This window comes from Meles meles, chromosome 19, assembly GCF_922984935.1.
Source record: "Meles meles chromosome 19, mMelMel3.1 paternal haplotype, whole genome shotgun sequence".
NCBI classification, from domain to species: domain Eukaryota; kingdom Metazoa; phylum Chordata; class Mammalia; order Carnivora; family Mustelidae; genus Meles; species Meles meles.
In genome coordinates, this window is record NC_060084.1 from 13,525,192 (window position 1) to 13,540,070 (window position 14,879).

The 14,879-nt window shown below is 46.7% G+C and overlaps 1 protein-coding gene across 6 annotated transcripts; it reads left to right on the forward strand.

Annotated features, from left to right (window-relative positions):
- The first annotated feature begins 564 nt into the window (after window positions 1-564).
- On the forward strand, window positions 565-9,726 carry CHST4 (carbohydrate sulfotransferase 4). 6 transcript variants are annotated; one of them, XM_045986967.1, is made up of 3 exons: window positions 566-879; window positions 7,475-7,554; window positions 8,018-9,726. In XM_045986967.1, exons 2-3 carry the CDS (start codon window positions 7,501-7,503, stop codon window positions 9,185-9,187), a joined length of 1,224 nt encoding a protein of 407 aa, XP_045842923.1. In that variant the 5' UTR covers window positions 566-879; window positions 7,475-7,500; the 3' UTR covers window positions 9,188-9,726. The 6 variants fall into 6 exon arrangements, with proteins under 6 accessions (XP_045842927.1, XP_045842923.1, XP_045842925.1 ...); XM_045986968.1 differs by lacking the exon at window positions 566-879 and adding an exon at window positions 907-1,063; XM_045986971.1 differs by lacking the exon at window positions 7,475-7,554 and having other exon boundaries at window positions 565-879; window positions 8,084-9,726.
- Window positions 9,727-14,879: the final 5,153 nt, after the last annotated feature.

Below are 14,879 nucleotides of genomic sequence, written 5' to 3' on the forward strand. Positions count from 1 at the left end.
AGGCGTCCCTTAACTACCACTTTTTAATTCATTATTGTCATAATATTATATTAGGGGTATGACATGCATTAATCCTGCCCTAACACTCACAGGAATTTTATAAAGTAGATATGTATTTTACAGTGATATTCCAGGGCTCGGAGAGGTGGGAAGGACTTGCTTGCCCAGGTGTCTGAATGCAAAGTCAGTGGCTTTTACACTTGGCTGCAATTTACTTGAGGATTCTCCTCTGTTGTTTACACTCACAACAATCATGTGAAGTAGCTCAGCGCAGTTGTGTGATACCTAGTTGTGTGATATGCCGAAGGCCACGCAGCTAGTAAGAAGCTACAAGTTTTAGTAACTTGTTTCTTTTTTTCTCCTGGAGGTAATTATGTTTCTTGCACTAAATGCCAATAGATTTTTGCCCTCCCATACATTTAGTTATTACATCTAGCTAATTATCTAGTTAGAATCTCCTGTAAGAAGGGTTGAAGATGTTGAACAGGACACAGAGGCCAAAAAAGATGTTATCTCTCTAAATCCAAGCATTCAGGTTTTCTCCTTTTTTTTTGCAACAGAGATAAGATTAAGGGAAGAACACGGCTTAAGATCTTGTGGGTATTTGGTTTGTAATTGTCTCTGATTTCCCTATCAACCTCATCTCCCAGGTCTCCTTTTTCTTTAACCACCCTGTCCTAAGGGAGTTAACCTTTTCAGCTGCCTTCAAGGAGCGTGCCTTCCAGCACCAGCTCCCAGTCGTGGGAGAGAACGCTTCCTCCTTTGCTTCTCCCGGGTCTACCACGAACAGACTCTCCCAGTGCCTGAGTCTCTCCGTGTTAAAGCTGCTAATACCAAGGCTACTCGGGAGTGAGCGCTTTCTCAACACCGTCTTGGAAGGTGGGTCACTTTTCTGGCAGAAGGGAGAGGGCAGTGGAATTTGTTCTGAGTAAGGACTGTTATGCAAAATGCGTGGAGGAAGAGGAAGCCAATAGGGGAGTTGGTGAGTCAGAGGAGAAAAGCACAACTTGGCTCGCAGTGAGCCTCTCTCTAAAGCAGTGGAGAAGCCTAAGCTATTACCAAGGTAAGAAGAGAGTTTTCTCTATACACCACTCCGCAGCGGGGCCATTGTCCCAGAGCTCCTGGGACAGTGTATCAGAAAACCTACCGCAGCTAAGCTAAGGATTTTAAAGGCAATGGAGGAGAAGGGGGGTTGTGGAGGACTAAATCAGAGTCACCTGGAGAATCTTCCTGAAAAAGCACAAGCTGCTTGCCAGTAGCTCCCTCATCCCCACCCAGCCCCATCTCTCGCGGGATCTGAAAAAGCAGGGAATGCCAATAGGGCTCTCCTGATAGATGTTCTGTAGAGGGTCTCCTGGTGCATCTAACTTGCTCCGATCCCGGCTTCTGAGTTCAAGTTTCTATACTCCTGGAGCTTCTCTGCTCGGGTGCTAGAGAATGGCAGACGGGAGGTGGAGGGAGCTGTAGGTTTTCTCTAGCTCAGGCAAGGTGTGATGTGATCATTGAATGCTCTCATCCCTGACACTCAAGAGATCTGCGGTCTGATTCCGGGAGGGCTGTTTCCACCGCTGAGTCCATCAGTTAGGGTTCAGTTTACTTATTCTGAAAAACGAGTGTGTGGATTATCAGTGTCATTATCAGCTGTCATGGTTGTGGGTGAATGGGATTTCAACGTTGCGGAGAGCTACTCAGACGTAAAAGATTAAGTTATGAGGCAGGCACATCAGCCGAAGTGGAAGAGACTTTTGTCCCGTAGGGCCTCAGACCAGTCTGGAGCTTCTAGTTGGAAGTGAAATACATTTATATGCGCACAATAAAACTATCTTGCGTACCTTCCTCGCCCGCATCAGTGAGCACACGTCAAGCACTAATAACTGCTCTACAGATGATGTTACTTGGTCATCATTCGGTAAATGTTGCAGGCGCTGTTTCTGGCACACTGGAGATGGAGCAGTGGTGGCGGCCCAGGTCCAACCCTCCTGGCACTTTCGGTCTAGTCAGCATTTGTTACCACAGGGTCACCTTTACCCAGGTGCTTATCCCTGTGGTTTTCCTGGGTCTGTAGGTGTATGTCTGGATTTCAGTTTCTCCAATCCAACTCCGAATTCTCGGTTTGTGAAAATACCTTCTGCCATCTGTAATTTGGGGTTATGGGAGCATAATCTCCCTGGGGATCTAAGTTAGGAATGTGCCAGGGGCTGGAATCCAGGACTCTTTAAATTGCTGCCTGTTATTTTTTCCCTCAGAATTCCTCATTTTTTCTTTCTTTCTTTCTCTCTCTTTTTAAAGATTTGATTTGACAGAGAGAGAGAGCGTGCACACAAGCAGGGAGAGTGGAAGGCAGAGGGAGAGGGAGAAAAAGGCTCCCCGCTGAGCAGGGAGCCCAATGCGAGGCTGGATCCCAGGACTCTGAGATCATGACCTGAGCTGAAGGCAGAGGCTTAAACGACTGAGCCACCCAGGCACGCCCCCCCGCCTCCTTGCCCCCGCTCATTTTGTTTCTAAACTGTTTCTACACAGTACCCATTTGGGGGTCACCCAGGCTCCCAGGTGAGGTCATGTTGATGATAGTGTTTTTTAAGAATATACCACTCACCCCTCATTGGCACAACCTGTTTTTAAAGTATTGGTTGGGGGGGCAGTGATGACAGGATATGGTGAGGGTTTTCTCTGTTTTTTTTCTTTTCCTAACTTATCTAGTTAGACAATAGAAGTAGTCTAAGTGGTCTTGTGCCTTGCAATACGCTTTTATTTCTTTTCTTTTTTTTTTAAGATTTAGTTATTTTTTAAGATTATTTATTTAGGAAGAGGGTGAGAGAGGGAGAGAAGCAGACTCCGCGCTGAGCAGGGCTGATTGATCTCATAACCCTGTAATCACAACCTGAGCCGAAATCAGGAGTCAGATGCTCAACCGACTGAGCACCCAGATGGCCTGCTTCTATTTCTTATTAGTTTTTTTTTTAAGATTTTTATTTATTTGACAGACAGAGATCACAAGTAGGCAGAGAGGCAGAGAGGCAGGGAGAGAGAGAGGAAAAGAAGCAGGTCCCCCGCTGAGCAGAGAGCCCAGTGCAGGGCTCAATCCCAGGACCCTGGGATCATGACCTGAGCCGAAGTCAGAGGCTTTAACCCACTGAGCCACCCAGGTGCCCCTATTTCTTATTAGTTTTTTAAAAAATAATGTTCATGGATTTTTTTTCCCCTAGCTTTCATTAACACGTACTCACTGTAGAAATTGCCCCCTCCCCTTCTTTTGGAGTAAGGTTAACTGTGCCATACCATCAAATCTCTGCCTTTAATATTTTGCTCCACAGAGTTGAGATAGTTTTGGTTCTGTGCTCAATATTCAACAGAATCACCTAAATTTTAGTAACTGATACTACAGAGACACCCATGTGCATTTTAAAAAGTTTCCGTTTCTCAAAGGATCTCATTCAGTTTTTTGCTTTCCAGCCATTATTCCTCTTACCATATTCAACTACTGATTTAGTTAACAAGTATTTAAAGAGCCTTAATCACTTACAAGTTAAGACATAGTATTTACCCTTAAGTTACAGCAGCCCAGTGGTAGAAATAAATTCTTCTATGGCTATTTACTATAGAGTGAGAGATGGATGCTACTCGAAAGTTTAGAGAACTAAATCTTGGGAGAAAGGGCTTCTAAATAACAGGAAAGAACTGAAAGTAAAGTCTGGTGCCTAAAGTGCTGAAAAGCAGGGGACTGACAGGGGTCAAAGATCAGACCATGAAGGCCCTGAGGTACAAGACTTGGGGATTTTGATTTAATCCTGTGTGTGCTGGAAAGTTACGGAAGGATGTCAAGGAGGGGACTGATAGACTTGTGCTTTAGAAAAGACAGGTTTTGGCAGCAGTGGTTGATGGGGAATTTGAGAGACAGAAGAAAGAGGCTACTTACAGTCAAAGGCCAGGCCAGAGATGAGCACAGTGATGATTCTGACAACAGGGAGGGAGGGGTTTAAGCTTGCAACGCAACAGCCAGGAAAGTACATTTGGGAAGGTGGACCAGGGACTCGGAAATGGAGCCGTGACACACACGTCTCACAAACACTTACCAACTCCAAGGACTATAGAGGAGGTTAGTGCAGGACAAGGGGAGAGGTGGAAGTTAGATTAGAGGAGACTGCCATAAAAAACCCAGTTCGCCCTTTCTTCGTGAAGCCACATTTGCTCGCTTCTCTCAGGTCCTCAAGAATATCCATCTCTACCGCTGATTACAATCTCTGCAGACATGAGCTTTGCCTGTGGTATTTCTTGGCTGTTCTGGCTAGCCCCATCATGGGTTGCCTAGATCCAGGAAGTACCTAGATCCCAGTGACAAGAGATGGGACTCACTTTACAAAAGCACATTTTCTTCCTGGCCAGGGTGAATGCTCCTGGTAAGAAAAAGCAGAGAAAGAAATCAAAGGGTTTCCATGGGAATTCCTGGGAACTGTGAACAACTGAAGCCTGAGGATAACTGGGGACAAGGTTAGAAGGCCTGGGTCCAGCTCTGGGAGAGAACCGGCATGAAGCCAGGAGCTACTTGTAGGCAGGGAGGACTTACAGCCGTTGATCCTGCTCAGGACACTGAGTTGGTCCAAAGCCAGGATTAGGGAGAGAGTATAATTCTGAAAGATCTATATTCCTAATCCTTAAGAAATGTTAGTTTCTTTTTGAGTTGATTATAGGCCCTGCATATAAAATTCTACCATGGTTTCCTTATAAATGTGCACAGGTCAAGTTCTTCTCTTCTTTACTTTTCTCTCTCTTTTGCTCTGTTCTTTCCTGTCTTTGTTCCAAATTTTTCCAGATACATTACCTTTGGGAGAGGATCTCTTGCTAAAGTCATTTCCTAAGTCTTTGGGAGATAGGGGTAGAGGAGGCCAATCTTGGGCTGTTATTAATAATGTCCTAGTTTCTAATCATTTCCTCTTGGGCTTGAGTCTGAAAGACCTAAGAGCATATCTTAGCTTCTCCTGTTCAAACCTTCAGGGCAAAGGAAGGAATTACCACTCACTGACATTTCCCTGGCATATAGCAAAGTAATCTTGGCCATGAAGGAGAGATGACCCTTACTGTATCCTTTTGGCAATAAGGAGGAAATACATTGTTGTAATGAATGCAAGAGAAGAGTTTCTATGGCACGAGGTTTGGCTTGGGTCAGTACATACTTCCCAGAAGGTTCAGGGGACTTCCAAGGGAAGCAAGCTGCATCGCTTCAGGAAGCAACCTATAAACTTGCTTTTATATTTATATATTCCTCCTTGAAAATCTACACCCTAGAATTTCTGCAGCTCTGGATATAATGAATGGTTTGTGACGAGTATGAAGGCCATCTGGGTGACAGATAGCAAGGCTACATGCACATGTATTTTTTGACTCCGCAATTCCCCTTCTGGGGATTTAGCTTACATACACGTGTAATGATGTATAAACATCAGGTCATTACTGACATTTCTGAAATGGCAAAAGAGCTGGAAATAAGCCAGAAGCCAAGCAATGAGGCAACTAAATAAATTGTGGTGTATCTGCATGATAGAACTCTATGTGGTGGTAAAACAGAGTGAGGAAGTACTTTATGTGCTACCATGGAAAGTTCGCCAAGACACACTGTAAGGTTAAAAAAGCAAGGTGTGTATAGCTTGCTACGTTTTCTGTTACAAAGAGGGGGAAAATTAAGACTACATGTACATTTGAATTTTCTTGGGTGTGTAGAAAGCAAATGAAAAGACACATAAAAAATAAACCCAGTTGCTACCTGGGGGCAAGGTGGGAAACGGGCAAATGGGGGACATGGACTGAAGTAGACCTTCTCTGTACAGTAATGACCACACACCAGCGAGCAGATTCATCCTAGCTACTAGTACAGTGGAGGTTACTGATTCAACAGCTGGTAAAATTCTTAGGTGTTCTTTCCCCCAGAAAAATACTGTGACCTGTCATTAAGGTATATCATTAACCCTGTTTACAAAGGGCTCTAGAAGTTTTCTAATTTACAACTATAATCATCCACAGACATAACTGCTTGTCATAGTACTCCACCACCACCTGCCCCCTACCCCGCACCGACACCTATTAAAGACTTGCAGTGTGACAGGCTAGAGACTCAGGCTGGTACGCGGTCTCCTTAGGTCCTGCATGCATGCAGGATTGTAGGAAACCTTATTTTATTTAAAGATTTTATTTATTCGACACAGAGAGAGAACACAAGCAAGGGGAGTGGCAGGCAGAGGGAGAGGGAGAGGGAGAAGCAAGCTCACTAAGCCCAAGGCAGATGCTTAACCGACTGAGCTGCCCAGGCACCCCTAATATATTTTGTTTTTTAAAGCTGGAAGGAAGAATATCTTGGGTATATAATAATTAGCACCCTGTGGGTGCCTGCCTGGCTCAGTCGTGGATGTCGGAGCACGGGACTTTTGATTGCAGGATTGTGAGTTTGAGCCCCATATTGGGTATGCAGATTACACAAAAATAAGATGTTAAAAAAAAAAAAAACTAGCACCTTGCTACTATTAATATTTTACACTGTGTGAAACAGCTATTCTATTCTATCTCTGAATAGCTGTTTGTGCTACAAAATCACCCAAAATGATCCAGATTCACCTTAACCCTTAAAGAACCCTTAACTTTAAACCATAAAAAAAAACCCTCAGAATAACATTCTAGCGTGGCACTGGGAGCCATGGTCTTTTCAGCCTTGATTTTAAAGGAAGGAAGTTGAAGGCTGCCACCAGTCTGTATGAGTCTTAGTGTGAATTATTAAGTAGAATTCATTTCTCTAGATATTTTTTTTAAAGATTTTATTTATTTATTTAATTGATTTATTTTAAGGGACTGCACAAGTAGAGGGGAGAGGGAGGGAGAGAATCCCAAGCAGACTCCCTACTAAGCATGGAACCCAATGTGGGGCTCAATCAAGAGTTGGCCACTTAACTGACTGAGCACCCAGGCGCCCATCTCTAGATGTTTAACATCTAACAACTGGAAAATCATCCTAATGTTCTTATTCTCTTCAACCAAAATACTTTACTGTCACCTATGAGAACATTTTTTAATAAGAAATATCTTAAAATTTTGATGAGATGGCATTCCCTAGGGTTGTGCGGTACATAACCTGGCCATCTGTACTGAGATGCCTTGATTGGATTGTGTCAAGCAGTTAAGCATTCCCCCAAGCAGCGGCACAGTGGCTAACAGGTCACAAGTAACTGCAGCTCTTAGCTTGGCTTGCCACACTGCCACCAAATCAGCTGTTAAGGAGACAACAATTCAAGCTAAATAGATTCAGACCGTTTCCCAGCTATACAGATGTCAGGTCAGCACTGGGCCAGTTCCTCCTGTCCCTAAATCCACAGGATAATACCAAACCAGAGGGGACCAGATGGCAGGTGCCATGGGCAATTGGCTCTGCCACTGAGGAGACAACTCCAAACTCGAGCCAAACAGTTTTACAGCCGGTGACCATATCCTTCAGGGGACTGAAGCCTTTGCTTGGTTGAGATGAAGCAAAGTAATGAGAAATGGCCTATGGCAATCTCCCTCAAGAGAGGACAGGTGAGTGAACGGTGGCCTTGAGGTCATTCCTCCCAAGTCAGCTTATCTCCCTTAGTTTCAGAAGGAATCATAGAGCATTCAGCCAAATTTTGGTCAGACTGTGGTTAAGCTTTGCCAAAGTGGCCTGTGTGGAGGCATGCGTGTCACCAAGGTGTCAGAGTGGAGCTATTCCTCTAAGTCGATGAAATATGGCTACGTTCAGGCATTTTTGGTAGCTCACTGGACAAGAAAGATCAGGAGGAAGGAAGTAAAGAGCCTAAAATAAACAGAACTTATTGGCACACTAACTTCAAGGGATGGGAATTGATTCAAAGGATGTGCATAGCTGGCTGCCAGAAGTTTCCAGCGCTCTAGGTTGCTCCTTGCTGGGGGTCAGGGGGAAAAAATGGCTTTGTCAAGAAAGGGGATGGAAGGCAGACACAAAACAGAAGCCTAACACAGCCCTTCTGCTTGTTCCTTAAAGTTCTTCCACTTCACCATGATGACACCGCCCAAAAAAATGAGGCCACTGTTGTTTCTAATTTCCCAGATGGCCATCTTAGCCCTGTTGTTCCATCTGTATGGCCACAACTTCAACTCCCCATCCACGAAGGAGGAGCCCAAGCCCATGCACGTGCTGGTCCTGTCTTCCTGGCGCTCTGGCTCGTCTTTTGTGGGACAGGTTTTTGCCCAGCACCCGGATGTCTTCTACCTGATGGAGCCCGCCTGGCACATCTGGATGACCTTCACACACAGCACCCCCTGGCGGCTGCACATGGCAGTGAGGGATCTGGTCCGTGCTGTTTTCCTGTGTGACATGAGTGTCTTTGATGCCTACATGAAACCTGGTCCTCGAAGACAGTCCAGCCTCTTCCTGTGGGAAAACAGCAGGGCCCTGTGCTCCCCGCCCGCCTGCAACATCTTCTCCCGGGATATGATCATCCCCTCGGCTCAGTGCAAGCTTCTGTGCAGTCAAGAGCCTTTTGAGGTAGTAGAGAAGGCTTGTCGCTCCTACAGCCACGTGGTGCTCAAGGAGGTGCGCTTCTTCAACCTGCAGGTGCTCTACCCACTGCTGAGAGACCCCTCCCTCAATCTGCACATTGTGCACCTGGTACGGGACCCCCGGGCGGTGTTCTGTTCTCGAGAACGCACCACTGGGTACCTCATGCCCGATAGCCGCACTGTGTTGGGGGAGAATTGGGAGAAACTCAAGGAGGAGGATAAGCCTTACTCTGTGATGCAGGTCATCTGCCAAAGCCAGCTGGAGATCTATAAGGCTGTGCAGTCCTTGCCCAAAGCCCTGCGGCAACGCTACATGCTCATCCGCTATGAGGACCTGGTCCGGGACCCTATTGGCCGGACTGCCCAAATGTATAAATACGTGGGACTGAAATTCTTGCCCCACCTCCAGACCTGGGTGTACAACATCACTAGAGGCAAGGGCCTGGGTAATCAAGCCTTCCAAACTAATGCCAGGAATGCCCTCAACGTCTCCCAGGCCTGGCGCTGGACCTTGCCCTACAAGAAGGTTTCTCGACTTCAGAAAGTCTGCAACGATACCATGACTTTGCTGGGCTACCGCCTTGTCAGATCGGAGCAAGAGCAGAAAAACCTGTCCCTGGACCTTCTGTCTGCATGGACTCCCTCCAAGTAAGTCCACCAAGAGCGTGGAAGAGGCTCTGTTCCCAGCGGGCACCAGCCTTAGGCGAGTTAACTGAAGGCTTCTGTGCCTTAATTACATCTCTGTCGGTGTATGTGGGAGCTTGAGTCACACGCACACGTGCTCAGGCTGAGAAATGTTCGTGTCTCTCCTCATGCCTAGAAGAGATCCAGCAGCATACCCCACCCCTGAAAAAGGAGTATTGCCTTTCTTCTCTTCTTGGCCTCCCTCTCCATGTATACCTCAAAGACCAGGTGGCCTGGAGTCCTATTCGGCACCACACACGTCAGTGGAGTAGATACATAAACTTTTCTGTCCCCATCTCACCCAGTGGGAAAGGGAAGAGACAGGAAAACCAGGGAAATGGGTCCCCTGCCGAAGAGCCCACCAGCACATTCCACAGGGATATGAACTCTGAGCCCACGGAACTCCTGGTGGATTCAAAAAGGGAACAGAGAACAGGATTGGCAGCTTACGGCGAGCCAGGCCGTCACAGCTATCCGTTATTGCAAATACAAAATAAGATCTCTGCACAACAGAGCGAGCTCTTAAATTCATGGGGGTGGCTGGGCCTGACGCAGACATCACGTCCCCTCAGGGTTTGCCTAACACATGGAAGGGTCTGACTCGTGAAGCTGCCATCCACTAACACTAAAATTCCAAACAGGATTCTGTTAGGAGTTCCCCCTGTTATGCTTTCTAATTACTTAGTAGTAAATGCTGATTCTTATAGGATCCTAACCTGACAGCATAAGCATCTTTACAGATTTTTTTTACATTTTTGCTATTAGATATTACCTACACATAAAAAATTTGCTAAGACAATATTTGGTGTTAGATGTTAGACTGAGTCTAAACTGATCATTACTAACCATCACACTGTGCTCTTAAGAATCTGTAGAAATTAGGGGAGCCTGGGCGGCTCAGTGGGTTAAAGCCTCTGCCTTCTGCCCGGGTCATGATCCCAGGGTCCTGGAATCGAGCCCCGCATCGGGTTTTCTGCTCAGCGGGGAGCCTGCTTCCTCCTCACTCTCTGCCTGCCTCTCTGCCTACTTGTGATCTCTCTCTCTCTCTTTCTCTGTGTCAAATAAATAAATAAATAAATAATCTTAAATAAATAAATAAATAAATGGGGGGGGGGGCGCCTGCGTGGCTCAGTGGGTTAAGGCTTCTGCCTTCTGCTCAGATCATGATCTCAGGGTCCTGGGATCGAGCCCCACATCGGGCTCTCTGCTCAGCAGGGAGCCTGCTTCCTCCTCTCTGCCTACCTCTCTGCCTACTTGTGTTATCTGTCAAGTAGATAAATAAAATCTTAAAAAAAAAAAAAGCTGTAGAAATTAGGCAACTAGCAACTAAGCCCTTTCTTGTGTGAGGTGTGAGTTGTGATAATACTATATATATCACCCTAGAGTCTGGGAAAAGAGTTGTGTTTTTTTTTTTAAGATTTTTAAAATTTATTTATTTGACAGCCCAAGATCACAAGTAGGCAGAGAGAGAGAGGAAAGCGGGCTTCCTGCCAAGCAGAGAGCCCGATGCGGGGTTTGATCCCAGGACCCTGGAACCATAACCTGAGCTAAAGGCAGAGGCTTTAAAACCACTGAGCCACCCAGGCGTCCCGCAAAGGGTTCTTTTAATGTGATCCTCGGCCAGAGGACCTCAGGTCTAGTACGGCTGGCACTGTGCAGCCCTTCCAGGTCACCTCTCCAAATGTCTTTGCAGCACAGGAAGTCTTTGCAGCACTCTGGGTCTAGTGATGCATCTGAATCTACGGTTAGAAATTCATTTTGCCATGCCCCACCTCAAGTCAGCTGGAGCTAGAGTCCGCCGGGGTGGGGGCTGGGCTTCTTTGTACTGATCAAGCAACCCTAGCGATCCTTTCATGGCCAGCCTGGCAATTCCAGACCCTCCACAGGGAAGTAGCACTATCTGCCTTCCTTCTCCGAGACAGATGCCTTTTTGGCACGTGCCAAGTGCCCACGCTGCTGACCCCTGACGCTACCGCTGTCCCCAGGGTAGAAGGAATAGAAAGACAGTCTGTATTTGTCTGGAATTCCAGGGACCTTTGAGTCTGGGCTCGCTTAATATTTCACTTTGTCCAAACCTGAAGGATGCCACCCCTTCATCTTCCCTTTTGTGCCTACTCCCACTTTGGACGTGGTCCTCACCTCATAAAGTGCCCCCAGTGGCTGATGGGAATGCTCATGCTTGATTCTGCAGAGGAGCTCCTGGGCTCTGGCACTACCTGAGATGCATGGGTAGCTACCTTTGCCAGCTGGATCTAGCAAAGTTCATTTATATGTGGCTCTAAAGGAGTGAATTTATTCTAACATATAAACCTAAGCCACTCTAGATACCCCTCAAGAGCCTAGCTAGGATCTCCCAAACAAATGCTTTTTGCCTCTATGAACCTTCCGAAACCACGAAAATTTCCCCAACATTGAAAATAAGGCCGGGGCGGTAGGTGATGGTCCAAAAAGAGTGAAGAAGTCCAGTGAGGGGGACAGACAGTGACAGACTCAACTTCTTCCGATTTCCCCTCTGAAATTCCAGCCTCCACCTGAATTGTCTTAATGTTAGCAACTTCCTTAGGAAGCATCTCTCCGGGATGCTAGAGTGCAGAACTGCTTGCTTCTCCTTCTCCAAAGGAGTCATTATGTGCTCATGAGCACTTGGGCTCCGGAACCATGCCGTCTGGGTGACGCTACTATTACCAGCTGGGTGACCTCCATCAAGTCCCCTAACATTTCCATGTCTCAGTTCCCTCAACTGGAGGGTGGGCAGAATAATAGCTGCACTGACTTCCTGGAGTTACTGGGAGGGCTGATGAGCTAATAAATGGAACACGTGTAGCAAGCACTTGGCACACGAGCTAGCACTCAACTAAGCGGTAGCTGTGACCATCTTGGTAACAAGGCTGGTTTTAGCGCTCTCGGGGACCATCTTCCATCATTTCTGGTAACATCCTCATCAAGGTGATGTCCAACAGCGGATCACAAGCCCTTTGTGGCATTTCTGATCACACTGATACAATCAGATTTATAGCTTTCTGATAGTCTGTATTATCTATATCAGTTGTTCTCAACGCAAGGTGATTTTGTTCCCCAAGAGACATTGGTCAATGGCTAGAGACATTTTTGGTTGTCACAACCGGGGGAGTGCATGTTACTGGCATGTAGCAGGGAGTGGCCCGGGATGCTGCTAACCCTTCTGTGATGTGGAGGAAAGCCTCCACCCCGCCCCCCACCAAAATTCTCTGGTGCAAAATGTCAGTAGCACAGCTGTTAAGAAACCCTACTCTGCGCTCATCAGATGCTGAATACATGCAAGATGAAGGGCCCGTGATTCAAACGGATTTCTCTTCTCTCCTCATTCAGTCACATCCAGTCTTACTCAAACAGTACACCCCCAGGCCAAGCGTCCTGACTGGGGAGATATCGCAACCCCCAGGGCTCTTCCGGCCCTCACTCAGGTCATCTCAAAGGGAGTAAGTAGTGCAGCGGATGTTTTAAAAACACAGAGCAGCATCACAGGGGTCTGATGAGAGTAAGTGAGCAAAGCCAGGCTTCCTGGGACCAGTCATACACTGGCCATAACTGGTCTTGGCTTATATCCACCCTAATTCTGTCAGCTGTGGCCAGAAGACAAGAGCTTAATGGGGGCAAAACATGGTCATTTAGGGCCTGGGGGGAGATGGGCAGGACAAATGAAGCCAGAAGCCGACACTGTGCTAGACAAATGAGCTGTCCAACTTGTCTGGGAACAAAAGAATCATTCACAAACGTCAAAAATTCCACAGGCACTACAGGATTTAAACCACGGCTCCCCAATCTTTTTTCCATTATCACCCCCGCCAGCAAGCCTACCGTAGACATTTTTGTTCTGATCGTCCTCTGCCATGAAATGTTAATACCACAAATATACTGCATATTTTTACGCAGTTTTTATGGCCCTCCAAAGGGCCACCTACATTTGTTGCCCCCCACAAACCACTTTTACCCCATTGGTGGCAACAGCGGTTCCATTGAGAATGCATGACCCAGACCACTGTATCTGACACTTAGCTCCCTCCCCAGCTCCTCTCTAATTGTCCTCAACATGTCTTTTGTCGCCCCCTAAACAATGTTCCTTGCTCTCACCAATAAGATTTGTACCTTGCTCAACTGTAATTAAATGTGATTATGCAAAATAACACACATGAGAGCAACTTGTAAGGACCTATGAAAATGCTGCTTCTTATTATTAGAATAATGATAATTATACAGCTAACTCTCACTGCCACCCTCCCTGCCAGCATTAATCTTACTATTTGGGATGGCTGCTGGCCCTGTTTGCCTTGCCACATTTCAAGATGGCTTCTTAGGGGCCTGGAAGAACATACTGTTTGCTTTTAAGTTTATGACAAGAATTGAGAACAAGCACAACAGGCACCCAGCGCTGCTGTTCACGAAGAATGAGGTGTGTTTCAGGAAAAGTAAGCCATTGTTCCACCCTAAATCAATATGGATTTAAATGGCTAATGACAGATAATGTAAACACGTTGGATGAAAGGGAAAAAGGCCCCCCCTGTAGGGGTGAGGTGAACTCTTGATTACCTGATGAAATGATGAGATAAACCAAACCGGAGATTTTAACAGATGCCGTACATGAGCCCAGGTGAGTGCACGAGCCCGTGTCCACACACACACACACACACACACACACAGCATTCTGAGAGCAAATAAGCTTGAAAATGTTGACGAAACTAAATTTAACCAGGTTTTCAAATGCAAGGCCCTCAGAACTTCAAATATGTCCATGTGCATATTAAAAATGGAAAAGAGCATTTAGAGGTTCTCCCAAACTTTTTTGACCAAGGAAGCTTGTTTTCCCTCTGTATACCTAGTTAACACCTGTCACAGAATGTTTCGAGAAAGGCCTGTCTGAGAAATGCTGAGCTGTCTTCAGCAATCCTAACCCTGGCTGACCCCAACACTCTGACTTCTTTTTGCCTCCTCCCGAGCCCGGGGCCGGCTGAACAGAGGAGATCGCACGTGGTTAATTCACGGGGGCTTTAAGATCACCCACAGCAGTGGAGGATTACTTCAACACTCATATACAACTTTCCCCCCAGCATAAGAACTTTCCCTCGTCGTATTCTGGTTGCATCCCTCCCGCTCCTGCCCAGAGAAAAGAAAAGCCATCTGATACCGGACTTCTCCACTCCTCACTGCGCATGTCTGAAGCTCCCTAGCGTTCTGTTCTGTCTCGCTCCTGATACTGTGTTACAAGATCCAGTCTTACTCAAACAGTACAGCCCCAGGCCAAGCGTCCTGACTGGGGAGATATCGCAACCCCCAGGGCTCTTCCGGCCCTCACTCAGGTCATCTCAAAGGGAGTAAGTAGTGCAGCGGATGTTTTATTTTTTATTTTTTTTTTTTTTCTTTTATAGAGAGGCAGGCAGAGAGAGAGAGAGGTAAGCAGGCTCCCTGCTGAGCAGAGAGCCCGATGTGGGACTCGATCCCAGGACCCCGAGACCATGACCTGAGCCGAAGGCAGCGGCTTAACCCACTGAGCCACCCAGGCGCCCCGCAGCGGATGTTTTAAAAACAGAGCAGCATCACAGGGGCTCTGTCTCCTGTAGAAGGCTAGCCTCCCCACTACCAGAGCTTTGGATCCTATCTCCTCACCTTTTCACGCACTGTGTATT

What these genes read in the sequence shown, in the direction of transcription:
- CHST4 (XM_045986967.1), top strand. Translation starts at nt 7,501, where the DNA reads ATGAAGCAAAGTAATGAGAAATGGCCTATGGCAATCTCCCTCAAGAGA. An exon ending in TCTCCCTCAAGAGAGGACAG is followed by an intron (nt 7,555 to 8,017) that starts GTGAGTGAACGG and finishes TGTTCCTTAAAG; the next exon opens with TTCTTCCACTTCACCATGAT.